This window comes from Kwoniella mangroviensis, assembly GCF_000507465.2.
Source record: "Kwoniella mangroviensis CBS 8507 chromosome 1 map unlocalized Ctg02, whole genome shotgun sequence".
Lineage (NCBI taxonomy): Eukaryota > Fungi > Basidiomycota > Tremellomycetes > Tremellales > Cryptococcaceae > Kwoniella > Kwoniella mangrovensis.
The window spans coordinates 4,024,646-4,044,229 of NW_027062534.1; the positions used below are offsets into that span (position 1 = coordinate 4,024,646).

The 19,584-nt window shown below is 46.1% G+C and overlaps 4 protein-coding genes across 4 annotated transcripts; 1 reads left to right on the forward strand and 3 right to left on the reverse strand.

The window, feature by feature from the left end:
- Window positions 1-601: 601 nt before the first annotated feature.
- I203_106628 (uncharacterized protein) lies at window positions 602-4,721 on the reverse strand (the record flags this gene model as incomplete). Its single annotated transcript, XM_065518006.1, has 16 exons — window positions 602-932; window positions 991-1,134; window positions 1,225-1,398; window positions 1,463-1,766; window positions 1,831-2,079; window positions 2,141-2,256; window positions 2,307-2,440; window positions 2,501-2,647; window positions 2,695-2,897; window positions 2,959-3,027; window positions 3,089-3,218; window positions 3,295-3,462; window positions 3,549-3,852; window positions 3,918-3,997; window positions 4,108-4,275; window positions 4,485-4,721. 16 exons carry the CDS (start codon window positions 4,719-4,721, stop codon window positions 602-604), a joined length of 2,958 nt encoding a protein of 985 aa, XP_065373310.1.
- A 530-nt stretch (window positions 4,722-5,251) lies between these two features.
- On the reverse strand, window positions 5,252-9,134 carry I203_106629 (uncharacterized protein; the record flags this gene model as incomplete). Its single annotated transcript, XM_019150128.1, has 12 exons — window positions 5,252-5,547; window positions 5,611-5,690; window positions 5,945-6,215; window positions 6,426-6,757; window positions 6,818-6,979; window positions 7,042-7,115; window positions 7,184-7,292; window positions 7,359-7,918; window positions 7,980-8,584; window positions 8,748-8,857; window positions 8,931-9,034; window positions 9,096-9,134. The coding sequence occupies 12 exons, from the start codon at window positions 9,132-9,134 to the stop codon at window positions 5,252-5,254; spliced, it is 2,742 nt and encodes a 913-aa protein (XP_019000456.1).
- Window positions 9,135-10,107: 973 nt separating this feature from the next.
- On the reverse strand, window positions 10,108-14,534 carry I203_106630 (uncharacterized protein; the record flags this gene model as incomplete). The annotated part of the gene is made up of 3 exons (XM_019150127.1): window positions 10,108-10,739; window positions 10,813-14,174; window positions 14,239-14,534. The coding sequence occupies 3 exons, from the start codon at window positions 14,532-14,534 to the stop codon at window positions 10,108-10,110; spliced, it is 4,290 nt and encodes a 1,429-aa protein (XP_019000455.1).
- A 394-nt stretch (window positions 14,535-14,928) lies between these two features.
- I203_106631 (uncharacterized protein) lies at window positions 14,929-19,466 on the forward strand (the record flags this gene model as incomplete). The annotated part of the gene is made up of 6 exons (XM_065518007.1): window positions 14,929-16,221; window positions 16,272-18,311; window positions 18,374-18,909; window positions 18,991-19,172; window positions 19,247-19,362; window positions 19,437-19,466. 6 exons carry the CDS (start codon window positions 14,929-14,931, stop codon window positions 19,464-19,466), a joined length of 4,197 nt encoding a protein of 1,398 aa, XP_065373311.1.
- Between the last annotated feature and the right edge of the window lie 118 nt (window positions 19,467-19,584).

Below are 19,584 nucleotides of genomic sequence, written 5' to 3' on the forward strand. Positions count from 1 at the left end.
CAAGTCACGACTAGCTGTGACAATCACGACCATAGAACGATTGTTAGTTGCGAGGAATGGAATGCTGTCAATTGTCAATTGTCAATTCCAATGAATTGAATTGGGTTTGACATTTCTTTTTACTCAATCGGGGTTGTCCCTCTTTCCCGGTTGTCCGGATCACAAGCGCGAAGCACTCAGAATTATGGGATTAGATTTTCAATCCCTGAGATTAGTGATCGATACTAATGGGCTGGTCTGGACTTGGTATTGGCCCATTAGGATTTGTCCGTGGTCTAGGGGGGACCTCGGTAAGAAGAACGAGTGATGAGGTCATGCTGTTCCAAGTGATCTGCAACAACTAAACTGATACACAGCTATGGGAATCAAGGAGACACACATCATGGCCACACCATTGTTTGTTTAAGTTATAAATTCATATTCATATACGTATATGCAAAAGAAGTCATTATGCAGCATCAATCATTCCATCAAAAACAGGATTTCATTCCATCATTCATTCATAGAGCGAGCATACTGCGCTCTTACACAAAGGTCACACTGTCGAATCAAAACACCTCATCAGCTCAATTTTCTCATACCCCATGAGAAACGACCTCACTCACCCATTCTGAGTAGCATAACCCACAAACCCATCCACCACATCCTTCTCGATCCCTTTAGCAGCCTCGATCAATCCAGGTATAACACCAGGTTTATCATTCGATCTCCTTCCCAATTCCTTGATAGCATATTCTTTCGTATCGACTATACCGGCAGTGTAATCTCGCTGGACAGTCTCGGAGGCACCGAGCTTGGAGAAACTACTTTGGAACCCTGCTTCCTCGGGATCGAGCTCTGTCAAGTCTCCTCCGTCGACAGCGTGCTGTTGGGCGTAAGTGAGATCTTGAGGGAGAGTAAATAGATCGAGGAGTGATACGAAAATTGATACCCTATGACCATACCATCAATGAAAAATCTTCAGATGTGATGTAGAATGCGATCACTTACCAATGCTGCTTGAGAGAATCTTCAAAGAGTTTGTTGCTTTTAGTCAACATCTTTACGAGACCAACTTCGACCAATTTCCTATTACGCGTGCTAACTTTCTGAGTGTTCGAAAGTATGACACCACTGAGGAGATTTCCGAAGAGACTGGGGATGATGACAAAACTATCAGCCTCAAAATCTCACTCTGGTCATGAATTGAATGATACGATATCTTTGCGCGAAAACGACACCCACCCAGGTTGTACACCTTCCAGTACGCTGATCAAGAAATCCGGTCCTACCGTATCCAAATTCGCTACGAACGCAAAGAAGTATACGAAAGATTGGTTGAACTGAGGTGAGGGTTTCTGTTGTAACCTTGTGAGGAGCAATACGAATACAGTGTTGGAGAATGGTTTCATTACGTCGCTGGCAATTGCAAAAAGGGAGGATCAGCTCTGTGTTGAGACATAGTCTCCATTTTCAAACTCACAGTGGAACAAACTCGAACAACGCTTGTAACAGCTCAAAAGCGTAAACATCATTGATCTTACTTCCCACTAATCTCTGGAAGATACCCAGCAACCCCTGGACCTGGCCAGCGGCGACGATCGACGAAGCACCTCTTTGTAAGCATGCCTTCCATATTCGGATGAGAGCAGGAATGTTTCCTCGTTGTTCCCAAAGTTGAGCGTTCAACAAGGGTCCGGTGAGAGCTTGGTAAGATGCTGGTAGGGAAGTAGGGGGATGCAGTTCGAGGAGTTGAGCGAGGATCTGGAAGATGTATGGTATAAATTCTGCATTGAGTGTCTATCAGTATGAGTCGCATTCCGATTGAGCTGAATAGGAGACGACGCTCACCGGCGACATCATTAGTCAAGATGTGTTGAGCAGGTCCGAACAACGCTCCTTCGAATGTAGCGAGCGCAGCAGGTTGGCCATCACATACAAACCTGATCAAAGCGGAGACGGATTCGAAGCAATATTGGTTGAATTTAGGGTTCGAAGGGTTTTTACTGATCTCTCCCATAATGGCTACCAATCGGTTCAAGATGGGTTCGTGGGAGGGAACCAGAGATTGTTTCGCTGTGATGATGACTCGCATGGCGCCTACGTGTGCGAACAACCAATTCAGCTATTTATCCTGTGGTATCAGAAACATTTAACTCGCATTTCATGAGATAATCGTTCTCTGCGATCTTCTCTGGTGTACCTCCCTTCTCAATGTTGGTGAATAGAGCCATAAGAATGTTCTCAGCGAATGGTCGAACATCGGCTTGAGTGAATCTGCTCGATCATTAGCTTGAGGTGATTCGTATGGTATGAGATCCACTTACAATGCCTGTCGTTCCACTTTGATAAACAAAATTCTTTCAATAGTGATTGCAGCGTAAGAAGAGATGACGTAATTGTCGGAGTTGAGATGCTGAACGAGCAGAGGGAGTACAGAGACCAGTTGATCTTTGGTGAGCTATAGCATGAGCCGTGCTGTCAGCTAAAATGTTAGTTCTCTTTATGTCAGCTGACTCGCCTGGTTTCTGAAGGTGTGTAAGAACTTGATAGCATCAACAGTGAGGATAGGGTGCACGGAGCCAGGGGCAGCCTGGAGATCTGCAAAAACGTTCTGTCCGAAGAACTCCACAACATCAACGAGTACATTGGTGGATGTTACACCCAGCTGACATACATGTTAGCTACGCAAAATTCTTGATAGGACAAGCTCACCTGTTGAGTGGAACCTCTTGATGCGATAGACGTGAGAAGGTATATAGCGGTATCTTTGCTCTTCCAATTGTCGGTAGGGTTTTTGGCGTGCTCCTGCAATAAAGCGGTAATGTATCCTTTGATGATATCTGTCACTTCCTTCTCGAACAGTTCCATCAAGGCACGAGTGAACTCAGTAGCAGCTTGTCTTCGTGTATCACTCTCTGTTGCAGTACAGTGTCAGCTTAATGATGACGCTCCACGTTCGAATGGTAGCTGACTCACCTGTCGATGGCTCCAGATCTCGTCTGATGTATTCCATAGGATCATCTTCAAACATCTCTTCCTCGTGTTCTGCCCCATTCAAACCAAAATCAGGTATCAGATAGAAGGTTGAAAAGCCATAGCCACTCACGCCTTATGGCCATGTTCGGCAAAATGATCTTCTCGCAGAATGCATTCAAAGTTTCGGGCGCTTGGAACATTGCTCTGTGATTACCCATCTTCACCACAACTGAGAGGAATCGAAGTGCTCGCGATACAAGCTAATCAACCAATCAAATCAGCTATCTCTCATTTCGACCGAAACCGCCAAGCCATGAATGTGTTCAATATACCCACCACATCATCCCTCGTTCCAGCGCCGATCCGAGTCAACATATTCCAAACTCCATCTACGAAAGTACCCAACTGAGTGAACACGTCCGAATATTTCTGTGCATACAATTCTGATATTTCACAGATAGACGCTCTGATCTTCTGTAATGGACCAGGGGCTTCGTCGTCTTCCTGTACGTTGTGTTGTTCATCAGCTTACTATCATCTTAAGAAAGCAGACTATCTTGGCAAGAAGGAGGTTTCGGTGTATCACTCACATCACCTTTCAGTTCTTCCCTTTCCCAATCAAGATACTTTCTCAACCAACCCATGAATTCATCCATATGATCTTCGAAGAAAGGCGGTAAATCCTGGCTTGACAAATCATGAAAGAGCTGAACGAGCAATATCAATGTCTGCGACAATAGCTGTAACGATGAGTTGGGAGGTAAAGAAGCTGGATTGGGTGATTGAAGTAATTGATCGACATGTTGGAATAATTGATAGTATGGTTGACAGAATCGGGATAGGACGAAATTGATCTCGGAGTATAATTCGTTGGTACGAAATTGAGATCTCCACCTATAACATAGATATCCGCTCAGCTGATCTGCTCAAAAAGCCAGTTACTTATCAGCTGAACGAACTTTTTGAATATGGAATGAGCGGTAGCCAAAACACCGTTGTTGATCACGAAATTGTCAGGTGTGAGTGAATTGATGAGTTCCTATAATCGAGCAGGTAACACGATCAGTCACTTGCATTCTCTTTTGCTTGTATCAGGGCCGAGTCATGTTCGACATCTATGCCAACGCAAAGGATGTCCACTATACTCACATCGCATAATCCTTCCCACTCAGCCGGGAAATCCAAAGTAGCAATATGACTTAACCCTTCTCCGATCTGACTTTGTAATTTTGCTGTCTGTGAGGTGCCCAGGGATATCATAATGGGTACGAGCTGGGACTTGATAGCTTCTTTGTCCGCTGGGGCTATTTGAGTCTCCTAAATGGTTTTGGCAGATTAGCACGATCAGCCGATAGCCCAGACAGATTGTACAACCGTCAAGAATGAAAGTGTCTAGGCGCAGATAGACGTCTTGTTCAATTATTTCCATCTTGACAAGCATCGCAGAATTGCATCCTCTTCCTCTTCCCCTGTTTCGTATATATCCACTTCCTCTCTCCCACATCTCATAGATAGACTTGACTCACCTCCTCTCCGCTCCACAACCTCTTCACAGCATTCTTGAAATAAACCCCACCAGCCTGTCTGACAATCATATCCACCTCATTCGACTTGACGAGTTGCAGTACGATCAACAAGAACCCCTGTTGGGTTTCACCCTGACGGAGGGAATCCTCGGCTGATCGTCTGGCATGGGCATCGGGAGAGACCGTCGAGGATAGGTAGGTTGATAGGGCGGAGATGGTCTCGGGTGTAGCTTGCATCGTGTCTGTCAGTCTTCTTGTCTTCTTTTTTCCGTTTGGATTAGAGTGATAGTAGAGAAGATGAAGACTAGGTTGACAAGCTGAAGAGAAAGAACAAGAGGATGAGAGGAATGAAAATCAAAATTACCAAACCACAAGAAGGAAAGGTTGGGATCACATTGACGCGTTCAGCCTGGGTCAACCTCAGACCTTGTTCGAGCATCCCATTTAAGTCACTACTCGAGTACCAATCGACATCACTTGTAGATCCTTCATTGCAACCTCAGTCGATCATAGAGCAACTTCGCATACCTATTAGAGAGCCTTCAGAAAAGACAGTAGAGAGATTCATAAAAGATCATATTTGTAATAAAAGTTCGTTATAACACCGCTCCTTAAACCTACTTGTTTATCGATATTTATTCTATACTATGCCTAGCAAAAACAAAAGCAAAGAGGTATACTCTACTGAATCGTCCATTCCGGCCCGATTAAGTTGACCAGCAACACTATCCTCTGCCATCACCCCCGTCCCTTCTTACTTCATCAAACTATGCTCGTCTCGCGACAGGTGCACTGGTCATCTCGATATCACCCTGTTCCTGCGCATGTCTCGATCTCACACCGACCTGACTGGGACCAGGCGTACCGACTCGTGAAGGTGCGAGGGATTGGTTGTTCAGCTCGTCCTGTTCGTCAAATACATCTTGACTCGAATCGTTGACTATTCCCCGTTGGTCCATCAGATTAGGTACGGCAGTGGCTGAGGCGAATGTAGGAGGGGGCGATTCAGGTTTGGAAGAGGTGGCAGGTGCAGCAGCTCCTTTGACTTCTTCCCATGGGACCACTAAATCACGATGACAAAATCAGCGTCGCAATTCTGAACATCTAAGTGGTGCAGGTAGCTCACAGGTATATTGAACAGGCTCAGCTGGATCAGATTCGGGGTTACCAGCACCACCTGGTCCCCAGATCTTGAGATCGGCAAGACTGGTCGAGCAAAACATGGAAAGTCAGCTGAATACTCTATCGAAATCAATTGCACCACTGTCGTTTATCTCTGGTCGATGCTCCCCTCAAGCTACTCTAATTCTATTTCGTCGTTCTTCTCTCCTTTCAACTCAGGTCTCCCATCTCCTTGTCCTTTCCTTCTGTCTCCCCCTCTCCTCTCCCTCCTCATGACTTCCCCTGTTACGACCCACTTTCCTTCCCTCTCAAATCATAAGCAAGTTTGAGACACTCACGCCATCTTCAACGCGCAGATCCATTTATTTCTCCTCTGCACCTTCAATGCGCCCTGTTGCCAATTTGACTTGTACTTGATATCCGCTTTCAAAACCATCTTGCCCTGTGCGGGAATATCGTCGACAATCACGTCGAAAACAGGTAAGAAATCTCTCGAGTTGTCTTTGCAGAATTTCAACATTCTCGCTCTGAGGACTTGTAGAGCTTCGAAGGAGGTGTCGAAGGCGACTTCGAAAGTGAATGATTCGGAGATAGGACCTGATCGACGGACTGAGTGGAAAAAGGAAGGTCAGCTTGGGGACCGCTTATAGGGCAACCGCTTAGTAGGGCGGAGAGGAAAGGGAGGGGATTGTGAAGAGGCCAAGCGGACAGAGACAGAGGGAAGAGCAGCAGGGAGAGATAGGGAGGCGATAAGGTGAGGAGAAGAAGTAAAGTAAGGTGAAAGTGGCTGGTGGGAAGAACGAATGTGGCAAAACTCACTATTTTCGATAATCTTAGTCGACAACACATTATGACCAATCCAGACGTATTTCCCGTCCAATCTTTTGAATGAACTGGACATCAATTGCATCTTGGCAACGGTATAGCCTTCTCCATCGATCGCGACGCGATCCCCTACATCAAAGGGATGTTTAACAAATAAGAAGATACAAGCAGCCAAGATCTCCTGCATGGTAGCACCAATCAACCACGAGAGACCCAAGATGAAAGTTCCAGCCGAAGTGACGAGTGTGGTGAGTTTGGTGGTGACCATAGCAGCCAAGATGAGGATCACAATAGCCAAGACGATGACCATGAAGATATCATCGAGCCTGTAATGGTATGTAAGCTATCTCATCCACTTGAGACTATGAAACTTCCGATTAAATTACCTTCGAACAGCACCATCCAAATCCCGCATTGAAGCTTCTAGACTCAATCTCTCCCTGTGAATTATGAGTACAGCACTTTCGATTTCATCCCTTGTAGCATCTCCGTTTCCATCTTTGTCAAAGATCGCGAAAGCGGTTTCGGCGGTTTCAAGATCAGGGAAGCTGATCATACGAACGTAAGCTTTACTTTCTATCATTGAAAAGAAGAGAAACATTTAGCTTACTATCGAGCAATATCAGAGATATCAAGATGATCAATTCCAGGAGCTCTGAAAGAGTAATATAATCTTCTCGCAAGCTGCAGGCGATATTGACGTTACAGTCAGCTGGTGATCGAGATCTCCGTATTGAGTCAACTGTACTCACAGCTTTACTCTTGTTGGCAGAGTTCAAGGCAGCAGTAACCTTATTCGCGGGCGAGTTGGTTTGTAAAACAGATTGACCAGCCATTTCAGAAGCGACGTTACCAAGGGCACTAATCCAAATACAAAAGGTAAGCTTATCTTCCCACGAGAACAAAATCGTTAATAAAGAAACTTACGTAGTAGTTGTGGTAGCAACATCTTTCAAACCTCTCAAAGCCTTTCTCAAAGCTACTTTGGGTATTTGTGAGCCTTTAGTCTTTGCCGAAGCAGCATCACAGAGTGTATCGGATCTTCCAGGAATATCATGCGAGTTGGTATAAAGCACAGTAAGAGCTTTCAAGTTGAATTTCTGTTCTTTCAATCTATCTTCATAAGAATCTTGATGGAATTGGAAAGCGATCATTTGAACGATCAATTTCTCCGCTCCTAACACTAAAGAACACAAGAATAAACCGAAGAGGATATTGGCCATTGTAGTTAAATTCGATCTTGAATTGGCAGATTGGTCTCCTATATAATGGTTGATGACCAATGGTGTGAATGAGATCCATACGGGGAGAATCCAGAAAATGAGTTTGGCGAATTTCCCAAGAGCTCTGACGACATCGGTATATTTCTTAGCTGTAGGAATAATAGCTCCGACGGTGTTTCTGAATACTGCAGGGAACATCATAAAGACTGCTGTGGAAGCCCACCAACCACCCCAGACGACAGTAAGCCAGATAGACCACCAGATCTAAGCCACAAAATCTAAGATTAGCATTGTCATCTGAGTATAGGTTAAATTCGACACTCACGAGTTTGACTTCCCAGACGGTGGCATCCGGTTCAGCGGTGACACCAACAATACCAGGAATCCAGAACAAAGCCATGATGGGTATGATGTACATCGCCCATCTGACTGCTATACCTCTATTCAGAGCCCAATAGTAAAACCTGGACAATTTGTTGGTTCCCACATCGCCTTCAGCGAACTTGAGATTTTCAACCGAAGCGTTCTTGGGGTTGAACTCTTCCCATTCTGCTTTATCTCCCAACAAATCCCAACTTGTTCCTCTAGCGGATCTAGGTCTTTTCCCAGCCGATCCCATATTCTTCTCGTGTAATGTACCGGTTTCTAAAGATGTTGTGGAAGAACCGGGTAAGAATGACCAGTGTTTCTTCTTATTTCCTGATCCTACTGGTGTATTCGCACCAGATCGATTAGGTGAATCTTCGCGAGACCTGTCACGTTCTCGGTCTTGTAAGGGGATTGTAGTGTATGCATCCCCCCGAGCCATGTATGGTGAAGGGGGATAATGGACTCTGCTACCTGGCGTGCTGGTGCCGGTACCAGGAGTGGGAACGGTCGCTGCTGGCTGAGGTGGTGCGACGTAAGGTTGGGAAGATCCTAGTGGATATCCTGGGAAAAGGGCAGATGAATAAAGGAAAGTCAGCTAATTGAGTGTCATATACATCATAATGAGTTTGATGTAAGGGAGAAGGAAAGAATGTATGAGAAATTGTTTGCGTCATAGTATTCCACTACCGCTCAAAGGAATGTTTCGTGTAGAAAGGAGACATACCATCATCATTCCCACCTTGAGGAGCATGTAAAGGACTTCTGGAAGTATCTCTCGTCATCGATGCATTCTCCATCCCGTAGACTTCGTCCGAGACGTCAATCGATTGATCACTGCAATACCCATCATGACTGCACAGTCAGTGCAGTCTTATGTTGTACTACACATATGAAAAGATGTACCTACCGAAGGTGAGATGAGCCCAAATCTGGGCCAAGGTAATTACGGTTCATACCTTGAGTTTCGGGATGTTGGTATTGGTGTTGTTGTGGACCACTATGGGTGTATCCCTGTGTCCCACACAAGAAAGTGTCAGTGTATGGTATATGATAGATATGAGCTGGTACTGACCAAGTAGTCTGTCTTTTTGACTCGATCGTTACTAGACATGGTTAGTCTGAATTGATTTGAGAAAGTGTCCTTGCGTTATCCGATATGTCTTGTGAAAAGAAAAGACTGTGATTTTATGTTTTACGCGGGTATGTATGTGAGTGATATGCTATGAGAAAGTGTCGTATTGTATGTATATTTGCTGATGATGCTGTTGATGATGTACTACAATGAAAAGAAGAGGCAAGAGGATGATGAATGGATCGTATAATGTGGTCTATGATAAAATCTTTCGTCTGGTAGTGGATGTGGATGTGCATGCGCAATTCCATTTCCATCCTATCTTTCATCCTCGTGTCTTGCTTGTCTCGTGTCAACAACCTCCACTCCTTCATAGTGAATTTTTGCTTCCGCTTTCATTTTCATTTCATTTGTTTACGCACAGACCTCCCACCCTGATGGGTTTCAGATCCACCCCGTGTTCTCCATTATTTGTCTCAGGGTGGGCATCATGTAAGTGACGTCTTACTACGCACAGTGCAGCAAGCACAGCATGACATACCCCTACCAAAGATCTCATCTCATCGAACCATCCTTAATCTAGTCCGCCGCTAGTGCTACGAATGATCTGCCTTGCAGGTGAAGTCACTTGAAGGATCTTCCTCAATTACACGCTAAGTGATTGTTTGCTGTCTGTTGATCTTGGTCTAATTTAGCGTGGGAAGAGGGCCAATCGTCCTGTAACCGAAAACAATCATCTCAACACGCGTCTTGTGGTTGATTGTTTTGGTTTTTTCCTTGGGTTAGAGATGATACGTGACGACCATCATCAAACTATTACCAATTGATTGGACATCACCCTGTTTCATCAAATTACAGTCAAATAAATTCATCACAAACCCGTCAATACGGGATTTGATCAGCTTTGCATTGCAGATAATGGCGATACTGCAGATCGAATGAATGCATGTACCCTCAATTGCTCATACCATCATGTCAAACGATGCATGAAGATACAAGCTATGTGAACTAATCATACCTCTGAATCCATCTTATCCTCTCCATCCTTCTTCTCACTATCGTCTACCAATGCATCCACCCCATTCTCAAAAGTACGACCAGATGTAGAAGGTCCAGACTCTTGCTCTTGCGCCTTGTCAAGCCCTATTCCCATTGCCCCTTCATGTGATAAGGGGATTGACGTTATACCTGGTTCCTTGAAACTGCTCGTATCAGGTTCAGGTTCAGGTTGATTTTCGGATAAAGCCGGTTCGTTTCCCTGCTTGCCAACAATTGTAGGTGGTTCTAGAGCTAGTTGCGAGGATACTGGTAGGGAAGGATCGACATCAGAAGTCGAGGTGGTATTGACGTTCATGGAGTCGTCGATCGCAGATCCATCTGGAACTTTGTCGTGTTCAGTGACACTTCCATCTTGTGGTTGTGGTTGTCTGTCCATCTCCTTCTCTGTAATCTCTTTAAGATCTGGTCCTTCACCATTCATTTGATTCTGACCGTCCTCCTTTTGCTGCTGATCGACCTCCTTTTCATCTCCATCTCCATCGTCGTTATCATCCTCCCCATCGCCCAAGAGAGCTTTCATTGCCCCGGGTCGCTTCAACGGAGGCAATTGTTTAGCCACAAACAAATCTCCACATGCGTTGCACACTATTCATCAAGACCAAAAATTCCACATGATCAGCTCAGGATCCACAATGAGGCAAGTGAAATGATAACCTACAAGTCCCTCTTCCCCCTGGTCCCCTCCTCCAGACTTTGATCCCCTCCCTCCCACACCCCTCACAAATCCCACTTTCAGTCCCTCTCTTGTTTTTCCTCATCTTCGTCTCCTTTCCTTCTCCTTCTCCTCCTTCTGTTGCCGATTTATTCATCGACTTTCTCCCTCGTTTATTTCTTGGATTTAACATATCCCTCTTCAATCCTTGTTCCAACCTTTCATCTAGCAAATCATACGACACTGGCAATTCAAATGTTATTTTCTCTTCTTCACCTGCCGCTCCCTTTCTCTTTTTGCTTGCGGGTGGAGGTGAAAATTCAATTTCCCTTCCATGTTCCTGTTCCTCTCCATCATCATCCTCACCACCAGGTAGATAAAGTGGTTTCGTCGTTATTGGATAAGGTCTAGCAGCCCATTTATCACTTGTGGCTTCTACTAATTCCTGAGGGGGTGGTGGGGGAAGACGGGTAGTCAAGAATGATCGAGTAGGTACCCGTCGGAGGAGATTTGTGAATAGGGATCTTTTTTTGGAATTGTACGTGGGTCGAAGGGTCGAGAGTATTTTGGAAGATAATCCTCGAAAGGTTGATGAGGGCTTGTTGGAGGGAGTGATGGGTGCGTGATTGCCTGGTGGATCAATCGATTGTTTCCTCCCTAGATCTGAAGATTTATCGTTCTCGGCAATCGAATCCAAAACCACCCCTTCTAGCAATCCTGGCTCTTTCCTGAACATACTTTCAATCTCATGCCTCTCTGCCATCTCCATGATATCCTTCATCTTCTTCCAAACCTCATCGGTGATCCCCATGAATCTGATTGTGACAGGCTGTAAATCTCCTTGGGACGGCTTGAATTCTTCCACGGCTAGATTGAGCAATTCCGGTTTATCAGGAACAGATTTCCCCTTCTCCTGTGTAGCTTTCTTCGTTGAGTCTGAATTCATTCTAGGATGTCTTAATCCCCTGGTAGATTGAGGTTGTACAGGTGTCGACACACTCGTCGTAGTGGCATCTTCTATGTTCTCTTTCTTTACCTCTAAGAGTGGTTCAGGGGGTTTATCCCAAAATATGGAATTATCAAATGGTAATCTCTCTTTCAACTTTTCCCAATCGACTTTCTCCCATCTACTAGGTCCGGACAGTATAAATGTCGATAGTAACACCGTACCGGGAGGAGGTATCTGACCGGGCAATGAAGGAAGTCCAGATTCAGGTTTAGGTTTTGACTTTGGTTCTTGCGTAGTAGGTGGTATTGGCTCAGGGGCTGGAGTAGGTTTTTTCGGTGGTTCAGACGGTGTTGATATAGTGGGTTCTTTGGCATGTCGACCCAAGGATTGTCTTGTACGACTTCTTAGTGGTTTGCCAGGTGCTGCTGATGATTCCGTCAGAGTAGAATGGCTTGGGACGTCATTGATAACAGCTGAAGTATCAAGATGGGCAGGTGTATCTGTGGAAGAACCTGTAAATACGTTTGTCTCCATCTTTGGACCTTCCGTTGATGTCTGAGGTGGAGGTGGGGAGATTGCCTGTGGTACGGGTTCAGGTTCGGGCGTAGGAGGTCGAGGATCAGTAACGTAATCGCCTCCTACTCTTGATATAAAACTTCTTTGACCGAGAGGCAATAGGAATTTCTCAGTAGCTTGCTCCTTGAATGCGAGTAGTAAAAAAGGTGGAGGAAGAGGATATGTGGGTTTCGGAGGTGGTGGTAGCAGGGGTGATGGCGGCGGCGGCGTAGCGATTGTTGGTCTTTCTACAGGAGAAGGCTGGGCGAATGGAGGAATAGGGGGTGGACGAATTGTTGTTGTGGGTGTTGCCGATGGTATCTGATCTGCTTGAGCGTTACTATCGGCGGTTGAGACTCGGGGAGCAGATAACGCAGGATTGGGCAGGTCCGGAGTTACAGGTGTAGGAGTTACAGCAGCGGTGCTAGATTGCGAAGCAGACGATTTCGGATCTACAAGCGTTCCAGATGCTGTTGTTGTGGGCGTGACGGCTGGGCCTGATGTGTTGCTTTGACTAGTCTGTGATGACGGTCCCGGCAGGGTAACCGATGTATTCGAGTTGGGGACAGCAGGTGGTTTCGCCGTGCCCAGCTCTGATGACAGTGGTAAAGGTCCCCCTCCGACTTGCGGTCGACCCGTCATATCCACTTCGTCATCTGAGTCAGAATCTTCTGCTTTCGACGTACTGTTGGCAGTCACAGGCACGGGTGGTTCCGACGAAGTCGCTGATTGAACAATTGTAGGAGCGCTTTGAGCTGATGGGGTGTTTTCGGACCAAGGTGCAGGTGCACTAGGGGTTGACGTCGAAGCAGTACTTGATGTCGTTGGAGCAGCAGTAGGTACCGTAGCCGACGCGGGCTTAGTAGCTGGAGTTGCGGCAGAAGATGCAGCTTGTGCTGCTGTTGGTGGACCAGGCCCAGCTGCCGTTTGAGCAGTTGGTACTGGAGGTGCGAGATCTTCGATAGGTTCTCCTCTACTCAGTCTCGCTACAGCTTTTCCCAGTCTCTCTAACTCAACTTGATTAGCTGTACTTCCCGCCGCTTTGTAAATCAACGTAGAAAGCCAAGCATGTCTGGTCGCAGCTTGGTTGACCAGCTGTATCAACTGCGGGGAGGCTGTGGTCGGCCTTGTAGGCGCTGACCCCGATGGTCTTACAGGCGGTGGACGAGCAGGTTGAGCAGAAGCAGCTGGGGAAGGTCGATATGCTGGAGGTCGAGCAGGTGGTGGTGGTGGTGGTCTATTTGGCGTAGATGCAGGGGAGGAGATTGGAGTCGAGGATTTGGCAAGTAATCGAGGACGGGGAGTATGACCTTCTGTACCACTTTTCCTAGCCCTAGGCTTTTTAACGATACCACCTTCTTCAGCTGCTAGTAGTTCCCTCTTCTTCCTTTCTCCAGGTTTGGCCCTCTCTTTCTTCGGCTGGGTGACTCTTGGCTCAACGAATCGTCCTATCCAAATTTCCGTCTCTGGGAATGAAATAGGTCCGACAGAAAGTGTACATCGGGATATACATTCTATCTCATGTGCGGGCCATTCCACATCATTCGTCTTCTTTGATCTAGCTGAGCGGGATGATTTAGGATTGGAAGTGGAAATGGAAGATGGATCATTAGGTTCTTGAGATTTAGAAGGTTCCCCTGGACCCGGTGTAGACGATTCGACAGGGATGGTCGGTCCGTGATATTCAGGATGCGGTAATGGCTGCATTGGAGGTGGAGGAGTTGGAAAATGAAATGTTCCTTTTGGTGGTTGACGAGCACGAGGTTTGGAATGAGATGGTATAGGAGGATGAGAGAAGATATGAGGGAAGAGCGAGGTGAGATGATGCAGTCGGGTCTGAGTGAGCGAGTAAGGCAAGACCAGACTAACACAATCTTCGGTGTCAGCTATAGTCACGGAGCATCATGGAAAAGTCGAGCAGAGCTCACCTGTCAGCTATGCTGAGTAACGGCTCATTGGTATCCTCTTCATCTTCTCTCTCTGCCTCTTCGACTTCAATAGCTTCCACTTCAACATCCTCATCCCCACCTATCTCCTGATCTACCTCTTCCGCTTCTTCTCCGCCTTCCAATTCTTCATCTCCAGCCTGGACCTCTTCTCCTGGTTGAGGCTCGTTCGGATCATATTCGAATCCGTCCTCGTTGACGTGCTGAGGTTGAGATTGGGATGGAAGGTCTACGGGAACAAAGTCGGCGTGCGCTCGAAGGAGCGCTCGGACTGACATGACGGGCGGCTCTATCGACCTGAAAGCATGGATTCGTGTGATATCGAGGAGAGACCCAAGGTTCTATCTCACTCCAGCGATGTAGTGACAAATGTGGATCTTGATGTGGAGACTATGTAGTAATCAAGGTGGGATGTACACACGGGAATGAAGATGGATGAATATTGGAATTTCAGGAACACAACAGCCAATTGTAACAATTGCTATCAACGCGCTTCACCTTCTCCATCTACCCTCGGACCACCCATCTTCATCGCCATCATCATCTCTTCCATTCTTTTCTTTCTGCTCATCATTGCATATAGCCACGAGAGACATGCTCATATAGCATACGAAGGCGGGAGAGGGACACGACTTCTCTAACAACCAGGAGAGTCCACTTCTTCCGCCTAACATGGCTCCGATATATACCAGACCTACCATCATCTACCCATCACTGGTTGTTCTGGTCATGGCTGCTCTGTTTCCTCGGCTGTACATCCTACAGACACTATTATATACCCCTATATACGTATCTTCGGTCATCTTCTTTGCTATCACTTATACCATTTATCGGACCATCAAATTGGATGATCGGTCTTCATCACATTCATCTGCTGCAAGAACCAGACATGCTCTTCGGCCTCTCAAATTCACTACACCTGCAGCTTGGTCGGCAGTGTTGACCCGTCAATCATGGGAAGAGAATCCATCACCTTTCACTCCCATCCACAAGAACGCTTCAAATGAGGTGACGAGCCGCTTGGACAGTTTCCTCGGTTTGATCAAGGTGCATTTCATCCTACCGTGGTATAATCGAATATCACCTTCACCCGCTTTTCCACATGCTGTCGAGGAACTCATTCGACATATCCTGTCGGATGTCACTGGAAGAGCGGAGAATGTGGATTGGCCGGATATCATGGTATTGAAAGTTCTGCCCATATTCTCAGATCATTTTCAGCACTATAGATCGATCGAACATCTTTCTTCCTCTTCTGCAGCACCTTCGCCAAATCCAGCATTACCTCTACCTTTACCTCGAACATCACATCCGGCACTCTCAGCCCACCCTCATACATCCTCTGGCGTCTCACCGTCTATAGAAGCGCACTTGCGAGATACTTTAGCAAAAGTATTGGCAAGATCGTTACCGGAGAAAGATAGGTCAGAATTAGTTGTAACTATCGTTCGAGAAATCGTTTTAGGAGCAGTTCTTCTTCCTGTCTTTGACATGCTATGCGATGCAGATTTCTGGAATAGACAAATAGATGAAAGAGGAGGAAGGTACCTACACGAACAGAAACAAGTCGATAAGTTCTTATCGGCACTTTCTGCTCTTCCAGCTTCGACAGCTTCAGCGTCAAACACACCTTTACCTTCGTCCAAGTCTCGGAGAAGTCATAAAACGCCTGTCACACCATCATCAACATCTATCTCATCCGAGTCATCGTCAAAGCAGTTTGACAACTTTATAAGATCGATTGGAAAGCTCAAGACACTTGGAGACGCTAGGAGATTGCGGTCGGATGTAGAAAGAGAGCTGAGAAGTGCGAAACTTGCTTTGGCAGATAGGCTCAGACAAGGTCAGAATAGTAAAGAGGGTGATAGGAAGTTGAAGAAGGCCGAGAAGTACGTGCAGAGGCTTGAGAGGGCGAAAATCGATATCGATAGGAAGATAGAGGTTTTATCCGGTCAGCCAGCAAAGGTATGTCTTGTCCGAATTGTTAGTAGTAGCTGACCTGACGACCTGCATAGCCTCGCCAATCACTTGATAGGTCCCCCATGAGCTCGATGAATCTTGAAGCAGCCTCGGCCGAATCTGTCAACCTATATTCTATCTTGTCAGATCCGTCATCTCTGGCGTATTGGCTTGAACACATGGAACGTCGTGGACGATCACGCCTGGTGCAGTATTGGCTCACAGTTGAAGGCTTCAAAGATCCTCTTGAAGCTGCTGGCTTAGATTCTGCATTGGACAGTACCTCCCATTCGAACGACAAAATGCCTATGTCTAATGGTAATCAAACGGTAGGCGAGGATGTAGCTTTCCTGTACGAAATGTACTTTGCTGCGGGGCAAACGGGCATCAGTATACCTTTGAAGCATCGTCAAGTCATCGAAGAGACTGCTCAATCAGGCTCGACCGCACTCTCCGCTGGGGAAGCTCAGAGAGTGAAACACGCTGTTTTCGCTTCGCAGAAAGACATATACGAACAGATGGCCGAAGAAGATTGGCTCGCCTTCAAGAAGAGTGAGTTGTATATCAAGGCTCTTACCGATCTCAAGCGAGCAGGCGTATCTTTCGCCCCACCAACTGTCGAAGCTCCACCGCCTCGAATGGCATCTCCTACACTGGATTCTTCACCACTTCCACGTACACCTGTCGTGCGGCCACCTGCTACGCCAGCTGAGTCATCTCGATCGCTTCTTGACATCCTATCCCCCTCGGCACGACCACGCCAAACCAATAAAAGAGGATCGTTCTCACCTGCCATGCCACCTACTCCTACTGCTTTTGTAACCATCACATCCCCCTTCTTCGAGCGATCGAGATCGCATGAAACACAGCTACCTTTATTGAAGGATATGCGAAAGGTCAGTCCTGGAAATGCCGATAGCAAGTTCAGCTCTCTGGATTCCAGCCTACCTTCGACCCCTCCTCCGCCTATCAGACGATCAAGTCATCTCGATTTCCTTATATCGGGTGGGGAACCAAAGGAGAATACTTTGAAGGATCGTGGCAGGCTCTTCGGCGATGATGACGATGTGGATGAAGACGATGAGCATTATGTGGAAGCTCAGCGGATCGAAGCCATCCAAGCGGCTCTCAATGAAATTATCGCTTCGGACGACATGGCTACTTCCAAAGTTGTCGACCTTACCGACGATACTCTTTTCAGTCCTCAACCTAAATCACCCTCAGCCTCTTTGATCTTGTTCGATAAAAGTCCGAAAATCGAAGAGAAAGCGTCGAAGCTTACATCGAGAAGTGCTGAAAACCTCAAGTCCACCCAAAAAGGGAAAGCTGGGGTTATCTCGTCTGCACCTCAAAGTCGATTACCCTCAGTCGCATTGCCGGATCGCAAACCGATTACTCGAAGACGAAGTATCCCTAGACTTTCTGAATCACCTGAAAAGGCAAATAAACATTTATTCGACGATGAGTTCATAGATGAAGATCAAGTATCGATAGACGAGGAAGAAGTAGATAATAACGTTAATGAAGTGATCCAACTTGCTGCACCTGGTGATTTACAATTGTCGGTCGAGATTTTGAGGTTACAAGATAAAATACAAGAATTAGTTCAACAGGACCATTTGCTGGATACATTGATCAGACAAGCAGAATTGACGGGAAATCAGGTTGAATTACGGATCTTGAGAAGATCTCAGTCTTCCGTAAGGAGAGAACAACGAACCGCGATATTTCAGAAAGCTCAATTCGAGCAACAAGAAGAAGAGAATCGCTTGATACCTTCTCGGACCAGGGTGTCAATTCCTTCGTCAGTGATCACCGCCGAAGATGAAGAGGGTGGGAAACAGGTAGTTAGATATACGATCGAAGTGAGTCAGGTGGATGAAGATGGGAAAATCAGACTTGGTTGGGTGGTCGCAAGGAGATTCAACGAATTTTACGAGTTGGATAAAGCTTTGAAAGATTGGGCGATGGAAAGAAACGATCTGGCCAATGAGCTGAAAAGCAGAATGGTCGAAATGCCAGGTAAGAGGTTGGTACCGAATTTATCGGCGAGTTTTGTCGAATCGAGAAGAATGGGATTGGAAAGATATCTTCAGGTAAATTTAATCTCCAAGTTATCATATGATCTGGATGCTGTGCTGATGAATTGGAGGGCTAGTCACTTTTGACTTCATCAATCATATGTGATAGTCCTCTACTTCGCTCTTTCCTCTCTCGTTCCCCCGTGCCTCTCAAAACAGGATCCACCTCCGATCCGATGTCATCATCTACCGCATCATTGGCCAGTCTAGCACCGCACAATATCGTCAAGACTCTATACAAAACCATGGCTACCTCTTTGGACGATGCTCTATTGGGTCCAAGCATGTTAGATATGATGTACACTACCCTTTCTAGACAATTGGTAGATTTCGGTGGACTCGTAGGATTAGGTGGAGAAGATTTAGTTGGACTGTTACCTTCTGCGTTAAAAGGTGGACAGTATACCCCGCAATGGATGAAGAATGATGCAGTGGGGACAGGGTCGACGGAAGTTAGGATAGGTCCAATGGGAGATGAATCGGGTATGACCAGTTTTACGGGTCCGATATGCGATTTGTTCATTGAGGTTTTTGATCTGAAAGAAAATAATTGGTTGAGAAGACAGGCTATCGTGGTTATTCTACAGCAGTTTCTAGGAAGTACGATAGAAAGGTATGTTCAAGGCTCGGAACTCTATAATGATTTATGGTTGCTCAGAATGCTGATCATGTGTATGTGTGTTGTACGACATAGGAAAGTTAGAGATTCGTTCAGATCAGCAACATCATCCGAATCACTTGAACGGATCATACTCAACCTTCAGGAGACGTTATTCCCAGGAGGTGACAGACGACCGCCGAGTATCGAGAGGACAGAACAGGAAAAATTAGAAACTAAGATAAGGGCATGTAAAAAACTTGGGTTACTTATTCCTGGTATGTCTCACTTGACTTGACCTCGATAGTCAGCACCAGATGTGATCGTGTGCTAATATAAATGTACGGTATAGATGTCGCTGCGAATATGATCGGAAGAAGTAATGCGAGAAGAGCTGCTCGGAGAGTGTTTGGAGCGCTGCAGGATACGAGATTGAATCAACATCTGATTTTGTCAATCATGGATGAGGTGGGTTTGACACTTTGCTGCCTCTGGTGATACTAGAGAGGAAAGAAAGAAAGCTGATGATGATCTGAATGTAGATTCTAAATGTTATGTTCCCCCCTCGGTAGGATGTTTCACGAATTATATGCATGTTGTATTGACCTACGGACCATGATGGCCTCAATATCTTGGGTCTTGCTTCTTCGGTCGGTCGTAGAAGTGCTGTGTCTTCGCTCTCAGGATGAG